This window comes from Hemitrygon akajei, chromosome 3, assembly GCF_048418815.1.
Source record: "Hemitrygon akajei chromosome 3, sHemAka1.3, whole genome shotgun sequence".
Classification (NCBI taxonomy): domain Eukaryota; kingdom Metazoa; phylum Chordata; class Chondrichthyes; order Myliobatiformes; family Dasyatidae; genus Hemitrygon; species Hemitrygon akajei.
In genome coordinates, this window is record NC_133126.1 from 205,305,056 (window position 1) to 205,331,227 (window position 26,172).

General features: G+C 46.8%; 1 protein-coding gene across 6 annotated transcripts in view; it reads right to left on the bottom strand.

Annotated features, from left to right (window-relative positions):
• The window catches only part of LOC140725797 (tumor protein 63-like), a 152,842-nt gene that overhangs the window by 11,838 nt on the left and 114,832 nt on the right, over positions 1-26,172 (bottom strand). For 5 of the 6 annotated variants that reach the window (XM_073041721.1, XM_073041720.1, XM_073041723.1 and 2 more), the window contains exons 8-9: positions 25,451-25,575; positions 316-464 (exon numbers count right to left, since the gene is read on the bottom strand). In XM_073041721.1, the coding sequence (XP_072897822.1) occupies positions 316-464; positions 25,451-25,575 (274 nt within the window). Of the gene's footprint in view, positions 1-315; positions 465-7,569; positions 8,609-25,450; positions 25,576-26,172 lie in introns of those variants that run through there. The other variant, XM_073041726.1, reaches the window with a different exon arrangement.

Here is a 26,172-nt window from a genome sequence, read left to right on the forward strand (position 1 = left end):
GAGTTCCTTAGGTAGTCCTACATTGAGTTCAACACTACTTGGCAAATTCTACACTTGTGCCAAACTGTATCGGTCTCTGGTGTTCCTTTGGATTCATCAGCTGTTTGGAGAGTGGGAGCCTCCTACAGGGGCAACAGCTTGCTCTCAATATTGTACTGCCCTGGCTTGAGTATATAGACAACTAGGACACAACATCTATGATCAACCCCAAACAACGGCGTTGGTAATGGAGATGGAGATGACATTTGTGCTTGTGTAGGGGAGAGATGAACCCCTCGAGTGAGGCTGGTCAGGCTTTGTGGAGATCACACTTACCCATACTCCCCGGCATGGCTGCCTGGGTGAGAGTGTTGCGCTGGGGGCTGATGAGCTGGCTGACAGATGGCAGCTTGTTCCCGGTGCTGTGCATTTTATTCATTGGCGGGGGCGAAGGCCCAAACGATTGCTGTGACTGCATTGACGGTCTGAAAGAGAAGAGACAAGTTAAGTTGTTATTCAACCACACACATGAATACCTCCAAATGAAACGGTGTTCCCCCAGGGCCAAGGTGAAAACTGCAGCACCAGCAGCACACGGCACGCAGAGAAACCTACAGTTACAAATAATATATTAAAGAGTCTAGCCCAAGTCCCTGAGCATCGTGGCTTGGAGTGATGGTCCTGGAGCTGAGCTCGCAGATCTCAACCTGCACAAGGGCAGCTGCAGGTGAACCCAATCAGGCTTGTTTTCCACTGGGTGGACAGCACCGGTGGGAGGGGCAGCCCCATTGGGAGGGGCAGCAGCACCGGTGGGAGAGGCAGCCCCAATGGGAGGGGCAGCACCAAGCCAGTATGGAATGCAGCAACACAAAGACGGCTCCAACCTTTCCTAATCCAGCAGCTGATAACGTCATAGTTCCCAGGAATGTCAGGCACACATTTACCACCCCCAAATACACACAGGACTCACTAGCCCCACACAACGTCACATGTAATCCACACCTTCCAAATCTGCCCTCAAGATTTATCCAGTTTTTGTGTTGTTTTACATAGTTCAGTGTAGTTTTTGTATTATTTCATGTAGCACCATGGTCCTGAGAAACGTCTCGTTTTTACTGTGTACTGTACCAGCAGTTATGGTTGAAATGACCATAAAAAGTGACTTGACTTGATTTGTATTTGTTAGAATGGAGATCCTTGTAAAAATAATTCCGCCTAATCCTGATGCTAGGCTTCACCTGAAATGTTCACCATTTCTCTGCTTGACAGGTTCTGCCTGACCCACTGAGTTCCTCCAACTGTCTGACTTTCTTTCTGGATACCAGCATCTTGTCTCAATCTTCCAAATCCATAATTCAATGAAAGTGGTGTCACAGGTAGATAGGGTCATAAAGAGAGCTTTTGGCACATTGGCTTTTATAAATTAAAGCACTGGGTAAAGGAGATGGGATGTTATGTTGAAGTTGTATAAGATGTTGGTGAGCCCTGATCTGGAGCATCATGCACAGTTTTGGTCAGGAAAGATTGTTGAAAGTTGAAAGAGTACAGAGAGAATCTACAAGGATGTTGCTGGGTCTGGAGGACTTTATTCCCTGGAGCCTAGGAAACTGGGGTGAGACTTGATAGAAGTGTAGAAAATTATGAGGGGTATATAGAACATAGAACATAGAATAGTACAGCACATTACAGGCCCTTCGGCCCACAATGTTGTGCCGACCCTCAAACCCTGTCTCCCATATAACCCCCTACCTTAAATTCCTCCATATACCTGTCTAGTAGTCTCTTAAATTTCACTAGTGTACCTGCCTCCACCACTGACTCAGACAGTGCATTCCACACACCAACCACTCTCTGACTGAAAAACCTTCCTCTAATATCCCCCTTGAACTTCCCTCCCCTTACCTTAAAGCCATGTCCTCTTGTACTGAGCAGTGGTGCCCTGGGGAAGAGGCGCTGGCTGTCCACTCTATCTATTCCTCTTAATATCGTGTACACCTCTATCATGTCTCCTCTCATCCTCCTTCTCTCCAAAGAGTAAAGCCCTAGCTCCCTTAATCTCTGATCATAATCCATACTCTCTAAACCAGGCAGCATCCTGGTAAATCTCCTCTGTACCCTTTCCAATGCTTCCACATCCTTCCTATAGTGAGGTGACCAGAACTGGACACAGTACTCCAAGTGTGGCCTAACTAGAGTTTTATAGAGCTGCATCATTACATCACATCTCTTAAACTCTATCCCTCGACTTATGAAAGCTAACACCCCATAAGCTTTCTTAACTACCTTATCTACCTGTGAGGCAACTTTCAGGGATCTGTGGACATGTACCCCCAGATCTCTCTGCTCCTCCACACTACCAAGTATCCTGCCGTTTACTTTGTACTCTGCCTTGGAGTTTGTCCTTCCAAAGTGTACCACCTCACACTTCTCTGGGTTGAACTCCATCTGCCACTTCTCAGCCCACTTCTGCATCCTATCAATGTCTCTCTGCAATCTTTGACAATCCTCTACACTATCTACAACACCATCAACCTTTATGTCATCTGCAAACTTGCCAACCCAACCTTCTATCCCCACATCCAGGTCGTTAATAAAAATCACAAAAAGTAGAGGTCCCAGAACAGATCCTTGTGGGACACCACTAGTCACAACCCTCCAATCTGAATGTACTCCCTCCACTATTACCCTCTGCCTTCTGCAGGCAAGCCAATTCTGAATCCACCTGGCCAAACTTCCCTGGATCCCATGCCTTCTGACTTTCTGAATAAGCCTACCATGTGGAACCTTGTCAAATGCCTTACTAAAATCCATGTAGATCACATCCACTGCACTACCCTCATCTATATGCCTGGTCACCTCCTCAAAGAACTCTATCAGGCTTGTTAGGCATGATCTGCCCTTCACAAAGCCATGCTGACTGTCCCTGATCAGACCATGATTCTCTAGATGCCCATAGATCCTATCTCTAAGAATCTTTTCCACCAGCTTTCCCACCACAGATGTAAGGCTCACTGGTCTATAATTACCCGGACTATCCCTACTACCTTTTTTGAACAAGGGGACAACATTCTCCTCCCTCCAATCCTCCGGTACCATTCCTGTGGACAACGAGGACATAAAGATCCTAGCCAGAGGCTCAGCAATCTCTTCCCTCGCCTCGTGGAGCAGCCTGGGGAATATTCTGTCAGGCTCCAGGGACTTAACCGTCCTAATGTATTTTAACAACTCCAACACCTCCTCTCCCTTAATATCAACATGCTCCAGAACATCAACCTCACTCATATTGTCCTCACCGTCATCAAGTTCCCTCTCAGTGGTGAATACCGAAGAGAAGTATTCATTGAGGACCTCGCTCACATCCACAGCCTCCAGGCACATCTTCCCACTTTTATCTCTAATCGGTCCTACCTTTACTCCTGTCATCCTTTTGTTCTTCACATAATTGAAGAATGCCTTGGGGTTTTCCTTTACCCTACTCGCCAAGGCCTTCTCATGCCCCCTTCTTGCTCTTCTCAGCCCCTTCTTAAGCTCCTTTCTTGCTACCTTATATTCCTCAATAGACCCATCTGATCCTTGCTTCCTAAACCTCATGTATGCTGCCTTCTTCCACCTGACTAGATTTTCCACTTCACTTGTCACCCATGGTTCCTTCACCCTACCATTCTTTATCTTCCTCACCAAGACAAATTTATCCCTAACATCCTGCAAGAGATCCTTAAACATTGACCACATGTCCATAGTACACTTCCCTGAAAAAACATAATCCCAGTTCACACCCGCAAGTTCTAGCCTTATAGCCTCATAATTTGCCCTTCCCCAATTAAAAATTTTCCTGTCCTCTCTGATTCTATCCTTTTCCATGATAATGCTAAAGGTCAGGGAGCGGTGATCACTGTCCCCCAGATTCTCACCCACTGACAGATCTGTGACCTGACCCAGTTCATTACCTAATACTAGATCTAGTATGGCATTCCCCCTAGTCAGCCTGTCAACATACTGTGACAGGAATCTGTCCTGGACACACTTAACAAACTCTGCCCCATCTAAACCCTTGGAACTAATCAAGTGCCAATTAATATTAGGGAAGTTAAAGTCACTCATGTTAACAACCCTGTTATTTTTGCACCTTTCCAAAATCTGCCTCCCAATCTGCTCCGCGGTATCTCTGCTGCTACCAGGGGGCCTATAGAATACCCCAAGTAGAGTAACTGCACCCTTCCTGTTCCTGACTTCCACCCATACTGACTCAAAAGAGGATCCTGTTACATTACCCACCCTTTCTGTAGCTGTAATAGTATCCCTGACCAGTAATGCCACCCCTCCTCCCCTTTCCCCCCCTCCCTATCCCTTTTAAAGCACTGAAATCCAGGAATATTGAGAATCCATTCCTGCCCTGGTGCCAGCCAAGTCTCCGTAATGGCCACAACATCATCATTCCATGATAGATGGGGTAAATGTGAGCAGGCTTTTTCCATTGAGACTTCAACTAGAGGTCATGGGTTAAGGGTGAAAGGTGAAAAGTTTAAGGGGATCCTGAGGGGGAGCTTCTCTCTGAGGTTGGTGAGAGGAGGATGTGGATTCCATTACAATGTTTCACATCAGTTGAGATAGGCACATGGATAGGAGGGGTACGAAGGACTATGGTCTGGGTGCAGGTTGATGGGACTGGGCAGAATAATGTTTGGTTCGGAAGGGCCATTTTCTGTGCTGTAGTGTTCTATGACTGTACAACTCATCTAACCGTCGGTGCAACATAATGATTTCTTTTACCTCCACAAACGCCACGTTAATCCAGAGCAGCAGATCCTGCCCGTCGTGTCTCAGCGGGAAATTGCTCTGAGATCTGGAGTCGGCACGTCCTGGGATTAGGTGTGTGTGTGTGTGTGTGTGTGTGTGTGTGTGTGTGTGTGTGTGTGTGTGTGTGTGTGTGTGTGTGTGTGTGTGTGTGTGTGTGTGTGTGTGTGTGTGTGTGTGTGTGTGTGTGTGTGTGTGTCAGTGTGTTTGAGTGAGTGTGTGTGTGTGAGCGAGTGTGTGAGAGTGAGTGTGTGTGTGTAGGTCAGTGTGTGAGTGTGTGTGTCATTGTGTATGTGTGTGTGTGGGTCTGTGTGTGTGTGTGTGTACATGTGCGTGGCTGTCAGTGTGTGTGTGCGTGCACGTGTGTGTCACTGTGTCTGTATGTTTGTATCGGTGTTGTCTGTATGTGTGTGTCAGTGTGTCTGTGTTTGTCAATGTGTGTGTGTCAGTGTGTTTGTGTGTGTCTGTGTGTGTGAGTGAGTGTGAGCAAGTGTGAGTGTGTGTGTGAGTGAGTGTGTGTGTGTGAGGGAGGAAAGGGGCTTGCTTTGCTGTTGTTTTGTTGTTTGTTGAGTCCTAATGAAGGGTCTCGTCCTGAAACATTGACTGTTTATTTCCCTCCATAGATGCTGCCTGACCTGCTGAGTTCCTCCAGTATTTTGAGTGTGTTGCTCTGGATTTCTAGCATCTGTAGAACCTCCCGTGTTTTTGTTTAGCTGCTGTTGTTTGTGTTGTTCTGTTGAACACCGTGGACGTGCTCTGCTGGTGCCAGAATGTGCCGCCACACTTGGGCGCTGGTCTGAGCACATCCTTCGATGAGTTGCTTGTTAGCACAAACAATGCCTTCACTGTGTGCTTCAATGCACGTGTGATAAATAAATCCAAATCAACAGTAAACTTGCTTGTTTTAACAGATTGGCTCATGTTGAAGGAAATGTCAATAATGTTTAGTGCACCTCAGAAACCTAGTGCAGCATTTTGGAAAGATGATCTACCAGAGGTTTGGGCAGTTCAGCTATATCTTGTGGTGTTTACCCTATCAGAGCAAGGGTTTAATTCACAGGCTTCATAAGACATTGGTCAGACCACACTTAGACCATAAGACATAGGAGCATTTACCTCCCATTTACTCTTTATACAAACTGTAAAAACTTTTGATATCCTACTTTTTATTATTGGTTATTCTGCCCTCATATTTCATCTTTTCCCTTCTTATAGCCTTATGTTGGATTTTAAAAGCTTCCCAATCATCCAACTCATTTTTGCTACCTTATATGCTCTTTCCTTGGCTGTTATGCAGTCCTTCACTTCCCTTGTCAGCCATGGTTACCTAGCCCTGCCATTTGAGAATTTTTTTCTGAGGGCATATCTATCCTGCGCCTTTGAACTTTTCTCAAAAACTTCAGCCACCTCTGCTCTGCCGTCATCCCCACCGGTATTCTCCTCCAATCCTCTCTCATCCTTCTGTAATTCCCTTTATTCCACTGCAATACTGATACATATGACTTGTGCTTCTCCCTTTCAAATTGTCGTATGAATTCAATTATATTATGATCACTGCCTCCTAAGGGTTCCTTTATGTTAAGCTCCCTAATAAGATCTGGATTATTACACAACACCCAGTCTAGGATGGCCTTTAACCAAGTAGGCTCAAGCACAAGCTGCTCTAAAAAGCCATCTTTGTAGGCATTCAACAAATTCCCTCTCTTGTGATCCAACACCAACCGATTTTCTCAATCCTCTTGCATATTGAAGTCCCCTGTTACAATTGTGACATTACCCTTATTAAATGCCTTTTCCAGCTCCCTTTGCAATCTCAACCCTTGGCTACCATTTGCAGGTCTATCTATGATTCACATAATGTTTTTTTGACCCTTGCAGTTTCTTAACTCCACCCACAAAGATTGAACATTCTCTGACCCTATGTCACCTCTTTCTGAAGACCTAATTCCATCTCTTGTCATATTGTAAGAAAAGATGTGCTGACATTGGAGAAGGTCCAGAGGAGGTTCACAGGAATTTTTCTGGGAATGAATGGGTAAATGCATGAGGATCATTTGACAGTTCTGGGTTTGAACTTGCTGGACTTAGCTGTGGACTAGAGAGCACAGCCTCAGAATAGAGGGACGTCCATTTAGATCCGAGGTGAGGAAGAATTTCTTTAGCCAGAGGGTGATGAATCTGTGAAATTCATTGCCACAGATGGCTGTGGAGGTCAGGTCATTGAATATATTTAAAGAAGAAGTTGATAGTTCTTGAATAGTATGGGTATCAAAGGTTACAGGGAGAAGGCAGGAGAATGGGGTTGAGAGGGATGATAAATCGGCCATGATGGAATGGAGGAACAGACTCGATGGGCCGAATACACGAATTCTGCTCCTATGTCTTATGGTCTAAAATCACAATAAATTATAAAATAAATATATAGTACAATAAAATGACTTATGAGGAAAACACTAGGTGGGCAGGAGGCTGGATAGCTAGACGAAACGTTAATCATTCTCCACTCAATCTATTGATAAGGGACTTTGGGCTTCTCCATCTCAGAACTGCAGCACAGTCACTTCTGCAGCCACATCCTCCACAGGGCTCACTGACTGTCGAGTACGACACCATTGTCTGGCTCCCACAAACCCTGATCTGTGTGAATACTGTATAAACAGCCACATACAATCAGCCGTCAGCAAGAAATAACAGATCATACACTGCATACAATTATAGAGAAAGTATATTTACAAATTTCAGCTTTATTGAACCGTTAATAGGAAAAAGAAAAGGAAAAAATTTAAAAGGGCCCGTTACAGTTAACCCAGTCCAAATGTACACATAAATTGGAGGTCATCTTGAAGTTGGCTTTTGACTGATGTGCTGGAGCCACTGAAAGCACTGAATAGACGGGCTCCCCCACGGGAGTATTGGTCCTTCTTCCCTGAAGCCATTCATCTGCACAAAGCACCTTGTGCAACAGGGTGGCATCCTCAGCCATCTTCCCTCCGGCGTTCTCCGAGCTCCCACCAGAAAGACCTCAACCCCCACCAGAGTCTGTCACAAAAACCTCTCCGTCCAGCGTTCTCCAGAACCTTCTCCCAATACCACCATCCTGATTGGCTGACACTACATTTCCAAGTTGAACAATATGGCCTCTTATCCTTAGCTCACACCCGAACATGCTAAAAGCAGAGAACAGACTGCTCCTACAGAACACGAAATACACACAGCATGGCAGTAAAAATCTCAACCCGGGTGTTACAGATACAACAAACACAAAATGCTGGAGGAACTCAGCTGGTCAGGCAGCAGCTATGGAGATGAATAAACAGTCGACATTTCAGGTTGTGACTTGACAGTTTATTTATTTCCCTTGATGCTGCCTGTCCGGCTGAGTTCCTCCAGCGTTTTGTGTGTGTGTGTTTCTTTGGGTTTCCAGCATCTGCAGAATCTCTCATATTTACGTGTTACAGAGTTTTTTATTTTTACTGTGTTCTTTATCTTGTTGTATCTTTTTGTGCAGCAACAGATCTGTAGTGACAATTATTTTGTTCTCCTTTACACTAGTGTACTGGAAATGACATTAAACAATCTTAAATCTTGATTCTATGCTCTTCGGGACTCTGAGGTCACCAGAACCAAGAAGCACTTCACACAGACTCTAGTAAGCTGATTTATTTGAAGTTGAAGAACAGTTTTCCGTGGTATACCAGAGTGGCATCAATGATACTGCAGACACACACACCCCTTCTCTCAGTAACACACGTGAGCACCAGCACCAGCACCATTCCACACTGGGCTCAGCCAAGAAAACAGAGCATGCTGGTGTAGTCAGCAGCTGAAGCAGCATCTGGGAAGAGAGAGAGAGTCTCTGTTTCAGGTCGATGACTTCTGTTAGAATCAGAACATTAATCCTGTCTTTCTCCCTGCACAGATGCTGCCTGTGGTGGTGAGACGGTGCCTATTGCAAATTTCTACAGATGCACCGTGGAGAGAATTCTACTGTTGCATCACCGTCTGGTATGAGGGGCCACTGCACAGGACCGGAAAAAGCTGCAGGAAGTTATAAACTCAGCTCCATCGTGGGCACTGGCTCCCCGCTATCTAGGACATCTTCAAAAGGTGGCATCCGTCATTAAGGACCCCGTCACCCAGGACATGCTACTGTCAAGGAGGTGGTACAAGAGCCTGAAGACACACATTTAACATTTTAGCACAGCTTGTTCCTCACCACCATCAGCTTTCGAAATGGACAATGAACTCACATACACCACCTCACTATTTTTTGCTCTCTTTTTGCACTACTAATTTACTTTGAGTTTTTAATATATTTATTTCTTACTGTAATTTATAGTTTTTAACATTATTTTTATTGCAATGTACTGCTGCTGCAAAACAATAAATTTCATGCCAGTGATATTAAACCTGAGTCTGAGTGGTTCCAGCATACCCCGTTTTTATTTCAGATTTCCAGCATCTGCAGTGTTTTGCTTTCCTGACACCAGCTTCAAAGAGCAACTCTGAGCAATGAGAGGCAGACACGTGGCTCCTCTGATTTACAATATGGATCAACGTTCTGGAACGCCCCGACACCAGCTGTGGGCATTGGGCTAGCAACTCATAAAGACCCAGAGCTACAGAAACACCCACAGAAGCTCTGAAGACCTCATCCCTGGGAAAGGAAGGACCTTTGCCTAGAAGATGTATAACTGGGCTACAAACACCTGGACATGAAAGATTGGCACAGAACAGAGGGCTCTGGAAAATTGCTGTCAGCGGTCTATGCCCCCCCCCCCCCCCGTAGGGGTGATGGGCTTCAGAAGAAGATGAAGATGTTGCCATTAATTCCATGGGTTGAAGCATCCATGGCCAGAGAAGGTGTGTGACAGCCCAGGGTAAGATGGAGGGGGAAACTGCCCTGCACCATTGTTTTGCTCCAGAGGGGGGAGCTACAGACTAGACTGGGGTCCTGGGATAACATGCAGCAGATTGGAGCAATTGGGCCTTCGTTTCAACAAGGCAGCCTTTTTTTCGGAAAGACTCTTAAAGAACAAAAGCTAGACGAGAAAATAGCCAGGATTTCTTTTGTTTATTTATAACACCATTAATTGGGGCAGCTGCTTAATTGGGCCAAAATGTACTGATCCTGATGTGTGTGTGAATTAACCAGAATCCACTGCATTTCCATGTGGCTCTGTGTTTGAAATGTTAAGTACAAAACACCCAGCATTCAGGAGCTGGCCACACCTCTACTAGTTTATTTATTTCAAGATACAATGCAGAACAGGCTCATCTGGCCCAACGAGTTGCACTGCCCAGCAAACCACTAATTTAACCCTGGCCTAATCACAGGATAATCTACAATCACCAACTAACCTACTAACCCTGACATCTTTGGACGGTGGGAGGAAACTGGAACACCCGGAGGAAACCGGAGCACCTGGGGGAAACCGGAACACCAGGAGGAAACCGGAGCACCCGGGGGAAACCGGAACACCTGGAGGAAACCCGAACACCAGGAGGAAACCGGAGCACCCGGGGGAAACCGGAACACCAGGAGGAAACCGGAACACCTGGAGGAAACCGGAGCACCCAGGGGAAACTGGAACACCAGAAGGAAACCGGAACACCTGGAGGAAACCGGAGCACCCAGGGGAAACTGGAACACCAGAAGGAAACCGGAGCACCCGGGGGAAACCGGAACACCAGGAGGAAACCGGAGCACCCGGGGGAAACCGGAACACCTGGAGGAAACCCGAACACCAGGAGGAAACCGGAGCACCTGGGGGAAACTGGAACACCAGGAGGAAACCGGAACACCTGGAGGAAACCGGAGCACCCAGGGGAAACTGGAACACCAGAAGGAAACCGGAACACCAGGAGGAAACCGGAGCACCCGGGGGAAACTGGAACACCAGGAGGAAACCGGAACACCCAGAGGAAACCCATGCACTCAAGGGAAGGATGCACAACTTGCTTACAGAGGATGCTGGCACTGAACTCTGAGCTGCGAAAGCTCAGGCTGTAACAGAGCCGTACTGACTGCCACACTACTGTGGCGCCTGGGGCACAGTCATTTTGGGCATCATAGCACTGAGCACTGGAGTGTGAGAAATCGACAACCAAGTTCTACGTAAGACATGAACTGACATACTGGGATCATCACTACAAAAAGCGCCAGAAATCAAAAACATCTCTGCAATAACACTAGAATTACTGCCACAAGGCAGGCTCTTGCCACTTAGGTCAAATTGTGATGGAACAAAGATTGCCAGGTAACCACAGTCTATTGCCCGCCCATTCACATTCGTTAAATACCCCCTCTCTGAGGAAATTCACCCAGCGTTAGGAATGTGGGAGGAAATCAGAGCAGCCAGGGGAAGCTGTGAGGACACAGAAAGAAAATACAAGCAGAACCACATACAATACTCCAACATAACCAATGTCTTGTACTATTGTAATTGGACAACACAGCGCTTGTATCTAGTGCCTCAGCTCATGAAGACCATAAGACAGAGGAGCAGAATTAGGCCATTTGGCCCACTGAGTCTGCTCTGCTATTCCATCATGGCTGATTTGTTATCCCTCTCAACCCCAGTCTCCTGCCTTCCCTGTAACCTTTGACACCCTGACTAATCAAGAACCTGTCAACCTAAGTTGTAACTACACCCAATGACCTGGCCTCCACACAGCACTCTCACATTCACCACTCTCTGGCTGAAGAAATTCCTCGTCATCTCCATTCTCAAAGGATTCCGCTCGATTCTGAGGCTACGTCCTCTGGTCTTAGACTCTCCCATCATAGGAAACATTCTCTCCACATCCACTCTGTCAAGGCTTCTCACTATTCAATAGGTTTCAATGAGGTCACCCCTCATTCTTCTGAGTTCCAGTGAAACAGGCCCAGAGCCATCAAATGCTCTTCATAGGACAAGCCATTCAATCCTGGAATCATTTTTGTGGACCTCCTTAGAACAGTTTCCAGTTTCAGCACATCCTTTCTAAGATAAAAGGGAAATGTTACAATAGTCACGAGGGACCCCAGTACACAGACAGACTGGAGAATCACGCTGCTGGACCACAGGAGGGACCTCTAGAGAGCTCACGAAATGACCTTCCAGAGCAGCCCGGACAGGGCCCGCCTCGCCGGACTGGGTGCTCTGCAACAAACCAGAACTGACAAGGGAAAAGAACCCCTAGAAGCAAGCAATCACACCATAACCAAATCCACCTGGAAATCCGTGACAGAGAAGCTAAAGCCAGACGCACCAGCAGCACTGTGGAGCAAAGAGAACCACAGAAGAATGAGAGAGGATCCGGCTCAAATTGACTGCAAAAGAACACTGCCATTTCTTTGTCCATTCTCCTAATCTGTCTAAATCCTTCTGTAGCCTCTTTGCTTCCTCTAAACTACCTGCCCCTCCTCCTATCTTCATTATGTCTACAAACATCTACAACAAAGCCATCAATTGGTAAATCAGACATAAAACATGAAAAGAATCGGACCCAACACAGTCCCCTGTGGAACACCACATCACCGGCAGCTGGGCGGGAAAGTCTCCCTTTATTCCCACTCTTCACCTCCTGCCAGTCAGCCACTGCTTTATCCATGCTAGAATCTTTCGTGTAGTACCCTGGGCTCAGAGCTTGTTAAGCGGGCTCATGCGTGGCACCTTGTCAAAGGGCTTCTGACAATCCAAGTACATAAAATCAACTGATTCTCCTTTGTCTATCCTGCTTGTTATTTTTTTTCCAAGAATTCCAACAGATTTGTCAGGCAAGGTTTTGGAAACCATGCAGACTATGGTCTATTTTATCATGTGCCTCCAAGTACCCTGTGACCTCATCCTCAATAATCAACTCAAACATCTTCTTCACCACTGAGGTCAGACTATAGTTTCCTTTCTTCTTCCTCTGTCCCTTCTTGAACAGTAGAGTGATATTTGCAATTTTCCAGTCTTCTGGAACCATTCCAGAATCTTCTTCAAAGATCACTAATGATGCCCCCACAATCTCTTTAGCCACCTCTTTCAGAGCCCTGGGGTGTACACCATCTGGTCCAGGTGATTTATCTATCTTCAGACCTTTCAGTTTCCCAAGGACCTTCTCTCTAGTTATGGTAGCTTCACACACTTCATGCTCTCTGACTCCTGGAACTTCCACCGTACTGCGAGCGTCCTCCACAGTGAAGACTGATGCAAAATACTTATTCAGTTCATTTGCCATTTCCTTATTCCCCCATTACTATCTCCCCAACATCATTTTCTAGAGGTCTGATATCCATTTTCATCTCTTTTACACTTTATTTATCTGAAGAAACTTTTAGTATCTTCTTTAATATTACTGGCTAGTTTACTTTTGTTTTCTATCTTTACCTTCTTAATGACATTTTTAGTTGCCTTCTGTTGGTTTTTAAAAGCCTCCCAATCCTCTAACTTCCTACTAGTCTTTGCTCTATTATATACCCTCTCTTTGGCTTTTATGTTGGCTTTAACTTCTCTTGTTAGCCACGGTTGTGTCATCTTTTCTTTAGAATACCTCTTCCTCTTTATAGCTTATATACGTCCTTCTGGGATGTACAATAATCCTGTACCTTCCAAAGTGCTTCCAGAAATTTCAGCCATTGCTGTTCTGTCATCATCCCCGCCAGTGTCCTTTTCCAATCATTTCCGGCCAACTCCTCTCCCATGCCACTGCAAAACCACCCCCTACCTCACAGCAACCCCAACACACCTGACTGCAGCCCTCCACCCCAAACCCCAGGACAAACCTGACCATACCACAATCACCTGTCCTCAAGGGCCCACCCCAAGATCCCCAACCAATTACAGCTCATCGCACAATACCCAATCCAGAACAGCCGATCCAACCACAAGCCACTCCAAAAAGCCACTCTAGAAATCCCCACTCCTGAAACCCAGCACCAACCGATTCCCCCAATCCACCGGCACTTGAAATCCCCCATGACTATTGTAACAGTGCCCTTCTATCTCCCGCTGCAATCTATAGACCACATTGTTACTACTGTTTGGGGGTCTGTGTATAACCCCCATCAGGATCTTTTTACCCTTGCAGTTCCTTAGCTCTGTCCACAATGATTCAACACCTTCCAGCCCAATGTCACCTCTTTCTAATGATTTCATTTCATTTTTTACCAACAGAGCAACACCACCCCCTCTGCCTTCCTGCCTGTCCTTTCAATATAATGTGTACTCTTGGATATTAAGCTCCCAGTCAAGAGGTTATGTTGCAGCTTTATAAACTCTAGTCAGTCCACATCTGGACTATTACGTACAATTCTGTTGCCCACTATAGGATGTCGAGGCTTGGGAGAGGGTGCAGAAGAGGTTCACCAGGATGCTGCCTGGATTAGAGAGGGTGCAGAGGAGATTCACCGGGATGCTGCCTGGATTAGAGAGGGTGCAGAGGAGATTCACCAGGATGCTGTCTGGATTAGAGAGGGTGCAGAGGAGATTCACCAGGATGCTGCCTGGATTAGAGAGGGTGCAGAGGAGATTCACCAGGATGCTGTCTGGATTAGAGAGGGTGCAGAGGAGATTCACCAGGATGCTGTCTGGATTAGAGAGGGTGCAGAGGAAATTCACCAGGATGCTGTCTGGATTAGAGAGGATGCAGAGGAGATTCACCAGGATGCTGCCTGGATTAGAGAGGGTGCAGAGGAGATTCACCAGGATGCTGCCTGGATTAGAGAGGGTGCAGAGGAGATTCACCAGGATGCTGTCTGGATTAGAGAGGGTGCAGAGGAGATTCACCAGGATGCTGTCTGGATTAGAGAGGGTGCAGAGGAGATTCACCAGGATGCTGTCTGGATTAGAGAGGGTGCAGAGGAAATTCACCAGGATGCTGTCTGGATTAGAGAGGGTGCAGAGGAGATTCACCAGGATGCTGCCTGGATTAGAGAGGGTGCAGAGGAGATTCACCAGGATGCTGCCTGGATTAGAGAGGGTGCAGAGGAGATTCACCAGGATGCTGCCTGGATTAGAGAGGGTGCAGAGGAGATTCACCAGGATGCTGCCTGGATTAGAGAGGGTGCAGAGGAGGCTCACCAGGATGCTGCCTGGATTAGAGAGGGTGCAGAGCAGATTCACCAGGATGCTGCCTGGATTAGAGAGGGTGCAGAGGAGATTCACCAGGATGCTGCCCAGATTAGAGAGGGTGCAGAGGAGATTCACCAGGATGCTGTCTGGATTAGAGAGGGTGCAGAGGAGATTCACCAGGATGCTGTCTGGATTAGAGAGGGTGCAGAGGAGATTCACCGGGTTGCTGCCTGGATTAGAGAGGGTGCAGAGGAGATTCACCGGGATGCTGTCTGGATTAGAGAGGGTGCAGAGGAGATTCACCAGGATGCTGCCTGGATTAGAGAGGGTGCAGAGGAGATTCACCAGGATGCTGCCTGGATTAGAGAGGGTGCAGAGGAGATTCACCAGGATGCTGCCTGGATTAGAGAGGGTGCAGAGGAGATTCACCAGGATGCTGTCTGGTTTAGAGAGGGTGCAGAGGAGATTGACCAGGACGCTGCCTGGATTAGAGAGGGTGCAGAGGAGATTCACCAGGACGCTGCCTGGATTAGAGAGGGTGCAGAGGAGATTCACCAGGATGCTGCCTGGATTAGAGAGGGTGCAGAGGAGATTCACCAGGACGCTGCCTGGATTAGAGAGGGTGCAGAGGAGATTCACCAGGATGCTGCCTGGATTAGAGAGGGTGCAGAGGAGATTCATCAGGATGCTGCCTGGATTAGAGAGGGTGCAGAAGAGATTCACCAGGATGCTGTCTGGATTAGAGAGGGTACAGAGGAGATTCACCAGGATGCTGCCCGGATTAGAGAGGGTGCAGAGGAGATTCACCAGGATGCTGCCTGGATTAGAGAGGGTGCAGAGGAGATTGACCAGGATGCTGCCTGGATTAGAGAGGGTGCAGAGGAGATTTACCAGGATGCTGCCTGGATTAGAGAGGGTGCAGAGGAGGTTCACCAGGATGCTGCCCGGATTAGAGAGGGTGCAGACTAGGTTCACCAGGATGCTGTCTGGATTAGAGAGGGTGCAGAGGAGATTCACCAGGATGCTGCCTGGATTAGAGAGGGTGCAGACGAGGTTCACCAGGATGCTGTCTGGATTAGAGAGGGTGCAGAGGAGATTCACCAGGATGCTGTCTGGTTTAGAGAGGGTGCAGAGGAGATTGACCAGGACGCTGCCTGGATTAGAGAGGGTGCAGAGGAGATTCACCAGGATGCTGCCTGGATTAGAGAGGGTGCAGAGGAGATTCACCAGGACGCTGCCTGGATTAGAGAGGGTGCAGAGGAGATTCACCAGGACGCTGCCTGGATTAGAGAGGGTGCAGAGGAGATTCACCAGGATGCTGCCTGGATTAGAGCGGGTGCAGAGGAGATTCACCAGGATGCTGCCTGGATTAGAGAGGGTGCAGAAGAGATTCACCAGGATGCTGTCTGGATTAGAGAGGGTACAGAGGAGATTCACCAGGATGCTGCCCGGATTAGAGAGGGTGCAGAGGAGATTCACCAGGATGCTGCCTGGATTAGAGAGGGTGCAGAGGAGATTCACCAGGATGCTGTCTGGATTAGAGAGGGTGCAGAGGAGATTTACCAGGATGCTGCCTGGATTAGAGAGGGTGCAGAGGAGATTTACCAGGATGCTGCCTGGATTAGAGAGGGTGCAGAGGAGATTTACCAGGATGCTGCCTGGATTAGAGAGGGTGCAGAGGAGGTTCACCAGGATGCTGCCCGGATTAGAGAGGGTGCAGACGAGGTTCTCCAGGATGCTGTCTGGATTAGAGAGGGTGCAGACGAGGTTCACCAGGATGCTGTCTGGATTAGAGAGGGTGCAGAGGAGATTTACCAGGATGCTGCCTGGATTAGAGAGGGTGCAGAGGAGATTTACCAGGATGCTGCCTGGATTAGAGAGGGTGCAGAGGAGGTTCACCAGGATGCTGCCCGGATTAGAGAGGGTGCAGACGAGGTTCTCCAGGATGCTGTCTGGATTAGCGAGGGTGCAGACGAGGTTCACCAGGATGCTGCCTGGATTAGAGAGGGTGCAGACGAGGTTCACCAGGATGCTGTCTGGATTAGAGAGGGTGCAGAGGAGATTCACCAGGATGCTGTCTGGATTAGACAGGGTGCAGAGGAGATTCACCAGGATGCTGCCTGGATTAGACAGGGTGCAGAGGAGATTTACCAGGATGCTGCCTGGATTAGAGAGGGTGCAGAGGAGATTCACCAGGATGCTGCCTGGATTAGAGAGGGTGCAGAGGAGATTCACCAGGATGCTGCCTGGATTAGAGAGTGTGCAGAGGAGATTCACCAGGATGCTGCCCGGATTAGAGAGGGTGCAGACGAGGTTCACCAGGATGCTGCCTGGATTAGAGAGGGTGCAGAGGAGATTCACCAGGATGCTGCCTGGATTAGAGAGGGTGCAGAGGAGATTCACCAGGATGCTGCCTGGATTAGAGAGGGTGCAGAGGAGATTCACCAGGATGCTGTCTGGATTAGAGAGGGTGTAGAGGAGATTCACCAGGATGCTGTCTGGATTAGAGAGGGTGCAGAGGAGATTCACCAGGATGCTGCCTGGATTAGAGAGGATGCAGAGGAGATTCACCAGGATGCTGCCTGGATTAGAGAGGGTGCAGAGTAGATTCACCAGGATGCTGCCTGGATTAGAGGGCATGTGCTGAACAGAAGGTCAGACAAACTTGGGTTGTTTTCTCTGGAGTGGAGGAGGCTGAGGGAGATCTGATAGAGGTTTATAAGATTATGACAGATATAGATAGAGTAGACAGACAGTATCTTTTCCCAGGCTTGAAAAATCTAATAGCAGAGGGCATGCATTTAAGGTGCGAGGGGTAATTTCAAAGAAGATGCGAGGCATATGTGTTTTTACACAGAGAGGTGGATGCCCGGGGTGGTGATAGAGGACGGTACATTGGAGACTTTTAAGAGATATTCAAAAGGCTGGTTAATGTGAGGAAATTGAAGGGATGTGAAAATTGTGTAGGCAGAAGGGATTAGTTTAGTTGGCCGTTTGATTACTAAATATTTTGGTTTGGTACAATATTGTGGGCTGAATGAGCAGGTCTAGCATTATCCTGCAATGTGGATGGGTGGAATTTGCAGAAATGTTGTAATGAGGAGCTAAGATATGATCAGAGTTTGCCAGAATCACTCTTTGCTTTCTGATAAGTGAAAGGTCTCAGACCCAAAGGGCTGCAATGACCTTTGTTTCTTAAGAAGCCACGGTACATGAGTCACTGACCAGGCCACACGGAGTATTGTGAGCGGTTTTGGGTCCCTTATCTAACAGAAGATGTGCTGGCATTGGAGAGGGTCCAGAGGAAGTTCACGAGAATAATTCCAAGAATGAAAGGGTTAATGTATGAGGATCTAATTGAAACCTATCAAACATTGAAAGGCTGAGATAGATTGGATGTGGAGAGAATGTTTCCTATAGTGGGGGAGTCCAGGACCAAGGGGCAACACCACAGAATAGGGGGATGTCCATTTAGAACGGCGATGAGAGGAATTTCTTTATTCAGAGGGTAGTGAATCTGTGGAATTCATTGCCACAGATGGCTGTGGAGGCCAAGTCATTGAATATATTTAAGGTGGAGATTGACAGGTTGTTAATTATTCAGGGCGTCCAAGGTTACAGGGAGAAGACAGGAGAATGGGCCTGAGAGGGATAATGTCTGCCATGATGGAATGGTGGAGCATACACAATAGGCCAAATGACTTAAATCTGCTCCTCTGTGGAATTTTTGAAGAGACCATATTCCACTCAAGTGCCCCAGTACTGATGTGTTCCCTGTCTCTCACCATTCTCTGCTAATTTTCAGTCAATACTCGTTACCAGTGTAAACACTCAACATCTGCTTCTCACAGTCTGATGGGGAACTAACTTCTGGTCCAGTGAGTGTGTGACTCTTTGTGATTGCATTTGCAACAAAACGCTAAGTGATTATGGTTCTGGATTAGCAAGGTGAAGGCCACAAGTGCTGCCAAACTCCATGAATTCAGTACGTCACGGTCTGTCACCTGCCATGTCACTGTTAACTCCACCATCCACACCCCCAGCCTAAACCAGGAGACAGGGCAGGAAACATTTGCTCAGGTGATAAAGAAAATCAGAGAGAGAGGCCCTTCGTTGGTTGGGGTCGACCATGGATGTTTCATGCCATCTGTCTATGTGAAATCCAAGCCTGGGTGGTACGATATAGACAGCGAGCTGTTGCCCATGTAGCAGACACCCCCTCTCCACGCAGCTCCAAAGCAACGCCACAGACTGATACAATTTCACCCCAGTGGTGTCACAGGAATTCACAGTCAGTGTCTGCTGCAGTGACTCCAGCTCCAGATTTTGTCAGTCAGCATTGAACTCAATATAGGGATTCCAGTTCTGGAATTTTCCTTGGGGTTTACTCCCAAAACCTTCCCCAGGAGTGGGTGTAGCCGCAAGGCAGCGGAGGTTTGCGATCAGAGATTTCCTTCTCCTAGATGAGCTGCCAGTCTTGGCTGAGGAACCCCATCTGTCCAAAGTGAGTACTCGAAATCACAACCACAAAGGATCCGCAGTTTTCAGCACGGACTAGAAGGGCCGAGATAGCCTGTTTCCGTGCTGTAATTGTTATATGGTTATAGTTAAGGAATTGGGTGAGGCTGTGAAAATAGTTCTGGCTTTGTGTTCTGAAGCTGTCTGAACTTGGCCCACAAGTATTTCACTTGAAGTAAGTTGGAGAAGAGAAGGGGGGCATCTAATCAGTAACCTGTGGGGGCACAGTTAGTTCAGGTGTCTTGCAAAAGACATAAGAGCTGAATTAAGCCATTTGGCCTATCAAGTCTACTCTGCCATTCCATCATGGCTGACAGAGTCATTCACTCGTTATGTGCCGTGTTGTATGACATGGGTGATCACACAGTCTTTCCATGACCATCATTGTTCTTGGCTAATTTTTCTACAGAACCTGATTATCCTTCTCAACCCCATTCACCTGCCTTCTCCGATAATCTTTGACACCCTGACTAATTAAGAACCTGTTAACCTCTGCTTTGGATATACCCAATGACTTGGCCTTCACAGTATCTGTGGCAATGAATTCCACAGATTCACCACCCTCTGGCTAAAGAAATTCCTCCTCATCTCTGCCCTAAATGGACATCCTCAATTCTGAGACTGTACTCTCTGGTCCTAGACTCCCCACTATAGGAAACATCCTCTCCACATCCACTCTTGTTAAGCCTTTCAATATTTGATAGACTTCAGTGAGCTTCCCGCACCCCCCCCCAACTTTCATTCTTCTAAACTCCAGTGAGTACAGGCTCAGAGCTCTTAAACGTTTGCTCATAAACCCTTTCATTCTTGGAATCATTTTTGTGAACCTCTTCTGCACCAAACTGCTTACAATAATTCCAACTTGGTTCTTGGACAATTACTTCTAGTGGAAGGTTTGAGCTTCACTCCAGCCCTCTTTTGACAAGTTGTGCAAGGCATTTTCACTCTGTACACAATCAGACGTTTTCTCCTTCACCAATAGCCTTTTGCCAGTGTTTGAGTCCAAATGTTCATTTTGAAAGCAGGCCTTGAGAAGACTGGAGAGAGGGAATGAGAGAGAAAGAGAGAGAGAGAGAGAGAAGGATAAGGATCGACAGACTGGACCTCAGTCCCAGACTTACCCACCTCCCACCTCCATCACCATTGTTTCATTTGGAATTGTGAACTGATTCTGACTGGCTAGAACCTGGGATCAAATGTCCAGCAGCTCAGCAGACAGCAAAGGTACTAAAGCTTTTTGAGTTAGTGATTTAGATGCATATCATATTATTACTGAGTTAAGTATTGTATGTAATGAGTTTTTGCTACAACAAGTGTATGGGAAATTGGAAAAAATGTTGAATTTCCCCATGGGGATGAATAAAGTATCTATCTATCTATCTAAATAACAGTGGTGCCTGGGGTGGTGGAGGCAGATACATTGGGGATATTTAAGAGATGTTTAGATAGACAAATGAATGTGAGGAAAATGTAAGGATAAGGACATTGTGTAGTCAGAAGGGATTAGTTTAATTGGACAATTGATGACTAATGTAACTGGTTCAGCACAACACTGGGCCGAAGGGCCTGTTCCTGTGCTGTACTCATCGGGAGACATCAGGAGGATTAAAATTTCAGAATCCTCCCCTCCAACGGATACCATTCTCTGCATACTGCCTTGGTTTCATTGTCCAATGTCCACAGAACTTTCTAAGCCTGGTTGCTGGTTACTAATCTATTAGTGATGGGATGTTCATGCTGTAGTGTGCTGTGACATTTCTGAGATCTCGCACGAGCTCTCAGCTTAACCTGTGTTACATCTGGTAACTGCAAACACCACAGCGACACTGATGAATAAAGGATAGTTTGTAGAACAGATGGAATTTAACCTGGACAAATATGAAGTGTTGCAAAGAGACAGTTCACTGTTAAGGGCAAGACTCTTAACAGTGTTGATGAGCAGAGGATCCAAGTTCATAACCCCCTGAAAGTGGCTACACAGGTTGCTTAAGAAGGCATTTGACATGCTTAGCGTTATTAGTTAAGGAATCAAATTCAAAAGTCAGGAAGTTATGTTGCAACTTTATAAAACTCTAGTTCAGCCATATCTGGTGTATTGCATACAGTTCTGATTGTCCCATTATTGGAAGGATGATTGTACTCTTTTCCACAGATGCTGTCTGGCCTGCTGAGCTCCGCCAGCATTTTGTGTGTTGCTAGGAAGTATGTCCAGGCTTTGGAGAGGGTGCAGAAGAGAACTCGCCTGGATTAGAGGGCATATGCTGTAACGAGAGGATGGACAAAGTTTGGTTGTTTTCTCTAGAACGGCAGAGGCTGAGGGAAGATCTGACAGAGGTTTATAAGATTTTGAGAGGCAGAGATAGAGTAGACAGACAATATCTTTTTCAGGGTTGAAACGTCTAACATCAGAGGGCATGTATTTAAGGTGAGAGGGGGTAATTTCAAAGGAGATGTGATTGTTTTTTTTTAGTGTGTCACACCAGACAGTCAACCATTCTCGTCTGGTTCGTGGTGTCAGGATTGGTCTCCTTTCGGATTAACCGGGTCACGATATGAACGTTCCTGACTCGACCCTTGTTTTTTTTATGAGGCCGACTGACTAGCTCGAGACTCAACCCAACATGGATGGAAAGTGTGCTCGGGCGTGGCCTGACTTGGATTCGAACTCGGGAACCTTCGCTCCGGAGTCTGGCGCTAATCCCACTGCACCACCAGCCAGCTGTGAAGGTGTTTCACACAGAGTGGTGGGTGCCTGGAATGGGTGTTGTTAGAGGCAGAAACATTGGGATGTTTCGATAGACAGATGAATGTGAGGGAAATGGAAGGATATGGACATTGTGTAGGCAGAAGGGATTAGTTTAGTTGGCCAATTGATTACTAATTTAATTGGTTTGGCACAACATTGTGGGCCAAAGGCTCTGTTCCTGTGCTGTACTGATCTATGTTCTATGTTGAAGGGAATGGTTTATAGTGCACTATTAAAGGTAATTTATGTAGAATGAGCAAACACGAGGAAATCTGCAGATGCTGGAAATTCAAAGAACACACACAAAATACTGGTGGACCACAGCAGGTCAGGCAGCTTCTCCTTATAGATGCTGCCTGGCCTGCTGTGCTCCACCAGCATTTTGTGTGTGTTGTGTAGAATGAGGGAGTTTGTGTAATGTTACGAGGTGATGTGAGAATAGCACCTTGTGGTTTCTTCAAGTCTTTGAACGAATGAACCAGCGGACCTGTTCTCCAAACCTTCCCTCCTGAGCTGAGCCAGTGGACCGGTACCCACACCCCTTCCCTCCTGAGCTGAGCCAGTGGACCGATACCCACACCCCTTCCCTCCTGAGCTGAGCCAGTGGACCGGTACCCACACCCCTTCCCTCCTGAGCTGAGCCAGTGGACCTGTACCCACACCCCTTCCCTCCTGAGCTGAGCCAGTGGACCTGTACCCACACCCCTTCCCTCCTGAGCTGAGCCAGTGGACCTGTACCCACACCCCTTCCCTCCTGAGCTGAGCCAGTGGACCTGTTCTCAAGGCCCACACATTTGCCCTCGGAGTCAGGCTGGTTCTCCAGAAAGAAACCAATCCAGGAACGCAGGTGAAGTGGTGTGAGGGTGAAGATCAAGTTAGGACGTGGCCACTATTTCAGACCTTGCCTTGTACCCACAGCACATGTACCGACAGCCAGTTTTATGTTTGAGTTCAAGTTTAATTGTCATTCAACCATACATGAATACAGCCAAAGGAAACAGTGTTCCAACAGCACATAGCACATGTAGTTATGACAGCAGAAAAACATATAGTCTCACATAAAAAATAATCTAGCCTGATCCCTGAGTGGCATGGTCTGTAGACTGATGCTGCATGGGATGTTGTCCTGCTCCAGCTTGCTTTTCACTGAGCGAACACTGGAGGGCAGCACTAACAGGAGGAGCCAGCCCCCAGCCCAGGAGGGATCCCTCTGTTCTATCCCCGATCCCCTCCGGGGTCTCCTCGTCTGCGCAGCTACAACAGACGACCTGGTCCACACAACCCAGGCAGTGGGAAGTGGACTTCTTTCCATCTACCTCTGTCTGGTTTCAAATACAGTTCCAGGATGTGAGGCTGCTTGTTGATCATTAAAGAGCAATTGCTCGATGCTCAAGTAGAGTATTATGGCTGAATGGCTACCCAGAGACCCCACGGTGAGACAGTGTTTCAGAATCCTGTTTACTGACATACGATGTGAGATTTGTTGTTTAGCGGTAACAGTATGGCGCAAGATATAACAATAAAAGCTATAAATTACAATTGTATACAGGCACACACACAGCTTCTTCCTTCAGGCTGTGAGATTAATGAATACCCTGTCACTAGGATAGTGAACTGTTCACTGTTTACCAGCACTACACACTACATGCATTTTGAATTATATGTTATTCATTTATTTATGGTCATATTTTGTTTTATATGGTGTATTTTGTGGAGGAATGTTGTTTCATTTGGTTGTATGTATGTACAGCCAAATGACAATAAACTTGAACTTAATTTGTTTAAAATAAATTAAATAAAGCAGCACAAAAAAAGAGACCCCAAAATAGTGAGGTAGTGTTGATACATTGTCCGTTCAGAAATCTGATGGTGGGGTGAATGCAGTCACAGAAACACGGGCCCTCACCAAATGGGTGAGTGAGATCAAAAGAAAGGTGGCAAAGAGCAAAAGAAACAGCCAGCACCCTGACACCCCACATCAGTGCACTGCAACACTCCGTCATTTTACACGTGTGTACACACACACACACACACACACACACAATTACATGACTCTAAAGATAGGTCATTTCCTTCAAAATTACCTCCTTCAACCACATGAACAGTAACTCCCCACAAAGCTCGAGTGAATGAAGGCAACTAGACATAAAGTCATAATGACACCACTTAGGGACGAGGCAAGAAGTTTAAAGGGAGAAAGCTTGATGAATGATGGACCCTGGATAGTACTTGTGCATCCATCATAAGACCATAAAACATGGGAGCATAATTAGACCATTTGGCCCATCGAGTCTGCTCTGCCATTCAATCGTGGCTGATGTATTATCTCTCTCAGCCCCATTCTCCTGTCTTTGCCTCCTGACTAATTAAGAACCTATCAACCTCAGCTTTAAATATACCCAATGACTTGGTCTCCACAGCTGCCTGTGGCAATGAATTCTACCAATTCACCACCTTCTGGGTAATGAAATTTCTCCTCATCTCTGTTCAAAACAGACGCTCCTCTATTCTGAGGCTGTGCCCTCTGGCCCTAGACTGTCACACTAGGAAAAACCCTCTCCACATCCACTCTATCTAGACCTTTTAAGCTTCAATAGGTTTCAAAAAGATCCCTCCCTCATTCTTCTAATTAAACTCTAGTGAATACAGACCCAGAGTCATCAAATACTCCCTATATATTAACCCTTTCATTCCCCTAATCATTCTGCGAACTTGTTCTGGACTCCCTCCAATGACAGTACATCCTTTCTTAGAGAAAGGGCCCGAAGCTGCTCACAAGTGCAGTGTAACCAACGCTTTACAAAACCTCAGTACTACAACCTTGCTTTTATATTCCAGTCCCCTTGAAATGAATGCTAACATTTCATTTGCCTTCCTCACCAACTCAAACTGAAAATTAACATTTGGAAAATCCTTCACATGACTCTCCCAAATCCCTCTGCACCCCTGATAAGCCTCTACACTCCATGAACCTTTGAGTCACTCGCTAACCCACCCTTCCCAGTTTCTAAGGCGTTAATTGTGAGATATTTAGAGATACAGTGCGGAACAGGCCCCTCTGGTCCTCTGAGCTGCACACACCAATTAGCTCTCACCTACCAACCGGTATGTATTTGTACTGTATGAAGAAACCAGAACACCCAGAGGAAACCCTTGTGGTTACAGGGAGAATGTACAAACTTGCTTACAGAAGATGCTGAAATTGAACCCTGAACTCAGGTGCCCTGAGCTGTAACAGAGTTGTGCTGACCTCGCCACCCCAAATGATGGTTGCATGGTATTGCTCCTGTGTTTGCTGGATAAGCAGCCTGGCCTGCCTCCAGGGGATCTCTCCACACTGCATTAAGGTTGTGCTGGTCACGGTACTCACTGTTTCTGCAGGAGATGCTGCTGCTGTTGTCTGTAGCTTTCAATGGTGTGCTGTGGTAACAGCTGCATCAGCTCCAGTGACTCCTTAATCTTCAGCAACACTTCATACGTCTCCCGTCCCCTGATCTGGAAATGAAAAATTGCCAGACTTAGAGGGTGCAGATGCCATAGAAAAAACTGGCAGTGCTCATGAGCCGAGTCAGATGGATCATGAGGATAGTCAGAGACCTTTTCCCCAGGGTGGAAATTGCTAACCCAGTAAAATGGCTCACTTTAGGAGGTCAAATTTGAAGACAGAATACAAGGTTAACATCAGGATTCTTGGCAGTGTGGAAGAACAGAGGAATCTTGGAGTCCACGTGCATAGATCCCTCAAAATTGCCACACAAGTTGTTAGAGTAGTTAAGAAAGTTTATGGTTAGTTTGGAAAATGAGAGCAAGAGCCCTAAGGTGATACTGAACTGTCTGAAAACCTGCTCAGGCCACACTGCGAATATTGTGTTCAGTTCTGGTTGCCTCGTTATAGGGAAGATGCTGAAGTTTCAGAGAGGGTGCAGAGGACTTTTACTAGGAGTAGAGAGCATGTCTTATGAGGATAAGGCTTTTCTCTTTGGACGGAAAGAGGATGTGAGACATATAAAATGATACGAAGCATAGATTGAGTGGACAGTCAGAGTCTTTTTCCCAGAGCAGAAATGGCTAATATGAGAGGACATAATTCTA